Source organism: Psammomys obesus, unplaced genomic scaffold (assembly GCF_907164565.1).
Source record: "Psammomys obesus unplaced genomic scaffold, mPsaObe1.curated_primary_1811, whole genome shotgun sequence".
Classification (NCBI taxonomy): domain Eukaryota; kingdom Metazoa; phylum Chordata; class Mammalia; order Rodentia; family Muridae; genus Psammomys; species Psammomys obesus.
In genome coordinates, this window is record NW_026585685.1 from 4,546,683 (window position 1) to 4,553,676 (window position 6,994).

At 38.4% G+C, this 6,994-nt stretch overlaps 1 protein-coding gene across 2 annotated transcripts in view; it reads right to left on the reverse strand.

The window, feature by feature from the left end:
- The window catches only part of Hipk1 (homeodomain interacting protein kinase 1), a 53,042-nt gene that overhangs the window by 25,988 nt on the left and 20,060 nt on the right, over positions 1–6,994 (reverse strand). For both annotated transcript variants that reach the window (XM_055628679.1, XM_055628675.1), the window contains exon 3: positions 4,415–4,538. In XM_055628679.1, coding sequence (XP_055484654.1) covers positions 4,415–4,538 — 124 coding nt within the window. The remainder of the gene's footprint in view (positions 1–4,414; positions 4,539–6,994) is intronic.

Here is a 6,994-nt window from a genome sequence, read left to right on the forward strand (position 1 = left end):
CCCTGCACTCTGCCCAAAGGTTGCCCATACGTCTCAGCATCAGCTTTGATAGTCTGCAGGGCAGAGCCTAGCAGAGGCCCTCTGTGGCAGGCTCCTAATTTGTTCCCTGTTTTCTCCTTCTTCTGATGTCCATCCTCTTTGCCTTTCTGGATGGGGATTGAGCATTTTAGCAAGAGTCCTCCCTCTTGATTAGTTTCTTTAGGTGTTCAGATTTTAGTAGGTTTATCCTATTTTATATGTCTATGTGAGTGAGTATATACTGTGTGTCTTTCTGCTTCTAGGATAGCTCACTCAGGATGACAGTTCAGTCTCCTAGTGGGTTCCATAGCAATGGGAACAGTGACTGTCTCTGACATGAACTGACTGGCCTGCTCTTTGATCACCTCCCCAAGGGGGGGAGCAGCCTTACCAGGCCACAGAGGAAGACAATGCAGCCACTCCTGATGAGACCTAACAGACTAGGATCAGAAGGAAGGAAAAGAAGACCACCTCTACCAATGGACTTGGGGAGGGGCATGCGTGGAGGAGGAAGAGGAGGAAGGGAAGGATTAGGAGGGGAGAAGGAAGGAAACTGCAGGGAGGATATAAAGTAAATAAAGTGTAATTAATAAAAGTCCACTCAACAATGATTAACAGTTAGAATACCTAGAATAAAAAGAGCTACAACTCAGCAGTCAAAAACCAACCACAGTAAAAAACAGGCAACAAACCTAAACAGACATAAAATATCCAAATGTTCAAGAAACACATGAAGAAAAATGTCCAGCCTCAATAACCATTAAGGAAATGCAAATCTAAATCACAACCAAATAACACTCAGGAAGATGGCTAATTTTAGAAAAAAATAAATAATTTTCTACCCTGTGGAAAATTAAAACCCTTGGAGGTAAAATGTTGAGACATCTGTCAAAAATACTTTAGTGGCCCTTCAGAAAGGGCCTAGTGATATATGACCTAGTGATTCCACTCCAAGCTATACATACAAATGTGGGGATTTTGCTCATTTGGCAGAATGATTGCCTAGCACTTACAAGGCGTTATGTAGCACTATTAAACCAAAAGGGAAAAGAGAAATGAAGGAAGAAGAAACAGAAGAAAGGAAGAAAGGAAGGAAAGATGTTGGCTATTTTATGCCAATGTTCATAGAAGCATTATTTACAATAGGCAAAAGCTGATGGTGAGCATGTGTATTGCTAAGAGATGGATAAAGAAAATATCGTATGAACATACACTGGAACATCATTCAGTCATAAAAACTGATGCTGTGATAAGTCCATCACAGAACAGAACACTTTCTATGTGATGAATATTTATGGTATGTCAGAGTAGGCAAATTTATATAGAGAAAAACTAGATTAATATTGGTATAGAGGTCAGAGAAGCTGAGAAGTTTGGAGGAAAATATGCATTAACAGCTAATGGATACTAGGTTTCACTGTTCTCTAACTGATAATGGTTGGATATTCCTGTAAACATACTAAAAACCCATCAATCTGTACAATTCAAATGGCTGACAGTATGTGAATTCTAACTCTATAAAGTTATTTTTATAAAAGCAAACAAACAAAAACCTCAGCAGGAGCCTGCTGTTTGAATTGTTTTTACACTGCCCAGATGCACCAAGACAAACCCTCCCCAATTCTGCTCCCTAGCAGTATACTATTTATTCAACCCCGGCAAACTACTTCCTCATACTCCCCAGCAGCATATTACACAGAAATGTTCACATATCCTTTTTCTTTACACGCTCTGATTGCTATCGCAGCTTCTAAACCTAACTGTACTTGCTTCCACTTCCTAGGAAAGTTACGACAATCTGTTGCTAGGCTTGAACTGGTGCCACCAAATAGTTGGACTAGGAACTACATTCCTGGAGGCTCTAATTGCTTGGAGCAGGATCCACAAATCTCCTCAAGTTGTACAAAAACAAACTGTGTATGTTTTCAGGGGGTGGATCTACAGCTTTCAAGAGGGTTTTGAAAGGACTAAGAAGCCACAGATTATGGATTTGTACCGTTTCCTACCCCTCAACTTTTTTCTTTTAAATTAGAAAGTCAGTGTGTTTCTGACAAGGTTAGAAAAGATTAAACCCTTATAAAACACAACATAAATGGTTACTTAGGAGCAATCTACTTCTAATTCACTCCAAGTCAGTTCTAAACTAAGAGAAGACAAAGTTTTGCTTTTTTTTTTTTTTTTTTACCTTCTAATTATAATTCTTTCTCAAAAAAAAAAACCCACAATCTAAAAGTCTGGTATGTGTCAAGGGTGACATCTGAAAGAGCTGCCAATGCTGTGTGGTCTTTTTTTTTTAGGAGCAAAAAAATGGGAATTTAACTTACTTCTATAGTAAGATTTTCTTCAATGGATCAGTTTCTTAGGAAATGACGGCCCGTCTTCTGCCGTGTCAGTTCTAACACAGCAACAGCATGTTACAGCTTATGAGTCAGTGAAGGTGGCACACACCTGGATCCCACCCAGTACTTGGGAGAGAAGCCAGAGGACTGGGAGTTCAAGGCCAGTCTTGACAACATAGTAAGTTCAAAAAAATATTTTTTAACTCAGATGATTGCTCTCACAGAATCTATTTCAGAAGGATAATCTGTAGCACTGCAGTACTCGTTTTTAAACCCTATTTTATTTAGAGTGTTTAGGCCTCTACCTCCTTTCCAACCTCCCAACCCTACAATGGAGAGAGGTTAGCAGGGATAGGGGGTACGGACCCCTTTAGTAGGACAGCTTTTGGGACCTAATGTATTTCAGTTACTTCATTCTGAGCTATGTATAATATAAAATAACAACAGCTCTGAGTGAGCCAAAGTTTACAACCAAAACTTCAGTTAAGCCTTATTTAATTTTACTTTCATTTCTGAACTCAGAGGACACAGTTGACTAAATCAGAGCTAATCAGTACAGGGCTAGAAAAATGCCTATCATATGTAATATAAAATAAAATCCTTGTTTATCATAGAGATGAAAACAACTCTAGACCAAATGTATGGTAGAGTGGGAAAATTTGTTTTTGTTTTGTTTTGAAACAGGGTTTCTCTATATAGCCCTGAATGTCCTGGAACTTTGTAGACTAGGCTAGCCTCTTGTCTGGAGTGCAGGGATTAAAGGTGTGAGCCACTACTGCCCAGTGAGGGGAAAATGTTTTTAATCTTCAGTAACAATTCGACTCCATTTTCTCAATCTAGATACTTTGTTGCCACATTTCTTTCTCTATAATTCACTGGCACTAGTAACAATTAACCAACCCTTGAACAACATAAGGGTTAATGCATCAATGTTCCATCCTGTATTATAGTAAAAAATATTCAGCCAGGCACAGTGGCGCACCCCTGTAATCCCAGCACTTGCGGAGGCAGAGGCAGGTGGACCTCTGTGAGTTCGAGGCCAGCCTGGTCTACAAAGTGAGTCCAGGGCAGCCAAGGCTACAAGGCTACACAGAGAAACACGGCCTCAAAAAACCTTAAAAAAATTTGCATATATCTCCCTCACACCAATGTTGGGTATCAAATTTAGCCCACATGTTAAACAGCCTAGTGTTGAGCAGAAACCTTACCAAAACTATAAACAGGTGGTGATTAACATATATGTATTGGTGAAAAATGCACAAGAAGCACAGGAGATCAAGCTCCTAGTTATCAATAAAGACAGAGTACTTAAGTAGAAATGGTTACCATGCATTTTAAATGGATGCTCACCACCCCCGTGAGTCCAGTATATCAACCTCAGGAGGTGGCTACAAAATGACTACAATACTGTATAGCACAGGACATAGCAAGTTATATTTAGCACTGCATTGTAAAATGTTTGCGTTTCTGTTTAAGAATGGCACAGGCCAGCCTGGCCTACACAGTTAGTTTCAGAACAGCCAGGGCTAAGACAGCCCAGTCTCTAAAAATGACTGGCATCATTTGTAGTCTTACATGTAAATTTTTGAAAAGTTTTAATCTTTTAAGAATAGATTTGTATCTCTGTGAGTTCAAGGCCAGCCTAGTCTACAAAGCAAGTCCTGAGAGCCCAGATACACAGAGAAACCCTGTCTCAAACAACCAAAAAAAAAAAAAAAAAAAAACAAAACAAAACAAAACAAAACAAAAAAAAACCAACCATAACAAAAAAAAAGAATAGATTTGTAAAGGGAAATGATGCAATTATAATCTCGAAAATAAAAGGAATTTTTTTTTTTAAAAAAAAGAATAGATTTGTACATATTTTTGGTAGGTAACAATATAATAGACAATTTGTCCATGTCTATATTATGCACTTAGGACACCCCTAATTTTTTCAATATTCCTATGCTGTACAGTCCGTGTTTCAAATTGTTATAAAAGTACTCTCTGTATGTGGGGACCTGTGCAGTCTGAGCGTGCGTTGCTTTCCAAGCCATTCAAATAAGCACTCTCACCTGATCATATTCTGAAGCACCAGGATAAAGAGGCCATCCCAGGAACAGCTCAGCTATTACACAGCCCAGTGACCACATGTCAATAGCTTCACAGAATGGTAATCCAAGAATAACTTCAGGGGCTCTAGAAAAACACAGATATCAGATAAGATAACATTACTTGGGGAAATTAACTATGGTGACTAAATTCTGCAGTGTCAGCAACGGGCACATTTATTTAAAGAAACTGAAAACCTTCAGTACACAACCGCTCAGTCAAAACTCTGGGGGCCTGTTTTAGAATTCAGAAGTTGAACTCTGAACTGCAGGAAGGTAATAAGAATATATCTACATATCCCACAATCCCACTGGAGTTCATGACAGTGCCCCATAATTGAGCACATTAATATCTCTGAATAATACACTGAGGAGGCATATTGAGTTGACTAATAAAGACATTACTTATTTTCAAGGTAGGTTCTGATGATAAAGAAGTTGATATGAAACTTGGGAAATTTTCTAAGTTGAGAGCTTTTTAAATATCACACAAGGTTGTTACAGTGTTTGAATAATAAAGTCTTGGGCCAGGGCTTCACCCATAATAAGCATATTAGGTATAACAATTATTCTTATTAGAGTACCATTTTTTGAGTCTTCAAACTCTGTACTTTCAGAAATTTCATTTTAATTAATGTTTCAAATACAGTAACCTGTAAACTAAGCGCTCTCCACAGACGAAGACATCTGAAATGAAACTTACACATTAGGAAACTGAACAAGGAGAGACTTAACTAAAACAACAGTAACTGATAGAGCAAAGTTGACTCTCAACTATCTGACTCCAGAATTAAATATATCATGCTAAGTTTTAATGAGTAAAAGTTACCTACAAACTCATCTTCATAAATGTATCTGGAATGGTGGAATACATAAATGGGCTTTTCTGAAACTATGGTTAAAATAACAGTGCAATGAGAAATGGATCAAAGGAAAAACCAATTCTATGTACCTGAGTTCTATCCCCAAAGTCCACATGGTGGGAGGAGAGAACAAACTTGCAAAAATTAACCTCTGATCCCCAAAAAAATTGGCCCCCCCCCCAAAAAAAAAAAAAAAAAAACCACTAAAATCTCAACTTCCAAATATTAAAAAATTTGGGAGAAAATAGGTTCAAAATGAAATGGCAAAAGCTAAGAGTACCCTTCAATGGTAGAGCATGTTCTCATATTGGCAATGGGCTGGATTTGATTCTCAAACAATAAAGAGGAACAGTAAACGGCAACAGGTGATGAGGACGACAGATGACAGTGATGCTATGCGCTATGCACCTCTTGCTAAATTCCTAAGTACTGCTACATGTTAAGTTGCACATGTCCTCACTTTCTAACATCTCCCAAATGAAGATATACTTCTGTTTAGTGGCAATGCTGTTACTCCTAACTTGGCATATGAAGCATCTGGTAGCCAATGGCATTTGAGACTCCATGAGCTAAAGCACTCTCTCCACTTCTCCACCTGACAAATGAAGAGCCTGAGACTAAATTGCTTGTCTGAAGCTGCCCTGCTAAAGGATGGCACCTGGGCAGTCTGAGCTGGAAGCTAAACTCTGACACCTTTCTGACTTTCTCTAAAAATGTCCTTTCCTTCTGGGAAGTAAAATAATTAGGGTTTGAAATTACATTCCCGATACAACTTCCTCTCGTGTAAGAGAAAAGCAAAAAGAGCAGATCCCTCCATGAATGGCCATCTAACTGGTCATGTATCTTCACAGACTGACACGGTTTTCCAAATTTTAGTTTCAGATAATAAATGATTGTTGTTATGTTGTGTTTATGTGTGTGCTGAGTTGTTTGAGCAAAGACAGTCTAAAGATCCAATAGTGCTGGGTGGTGGTACACTTTTAATCTCTGCACTCAGGAGGCAAAGACAAGTGCATCTCCGTGAGTTCAAGGTCAGCCTGGCTTAAAGACCAAGTTCCAAGACAGCCAGGGAAGGCTACACAGGGAAACCCTATCTGGAAAAACAAACAAACAACAACAACAACAACAAAAAGATCCATTGGTTACTATTGCTGTTGGGTTTTTGTTGTCTGCTGTTTTGGTATTTTGAGACAGGGTCTTGCTGATTATCCACATTTGGCCTTGAACTCATTTTATAACCCAGGTTGACCTTGAACTTGAAATTCTCCTGTCTTGGTCTCCCAAGTGCTAAGACTACAGGCATGCCTTGCCTAGAATATTTTCTGAAAAAGTAGTTTCTACAAGCAATTAAAAATCAATCACTTAGGTGAGTTGGGAGACTCTACAGATTGTAAGACATTTTCTGATCTTTACCCTGAAATTGTATATCTAGGCCTGTTCTGACTCATTCTGCAATACAGCTAGAGTAGAACAACTAAAATCATTAGCTTTTGTAGCATTTAATATGGACTTCAGTTTTGTTTACTAAAAACAAACAAACAAAAAACAGTCTCAATAGTTATACCCCTACTGGGTATAATCCCAGCAGAAGGATCACTGCAAATTTGAGGCCCACCTAGTCTACACTTAAGTTCCAGGACCCGTCTTAAAAAAAAAAAAAAAAAAAAAAAAAAAAAAAAAA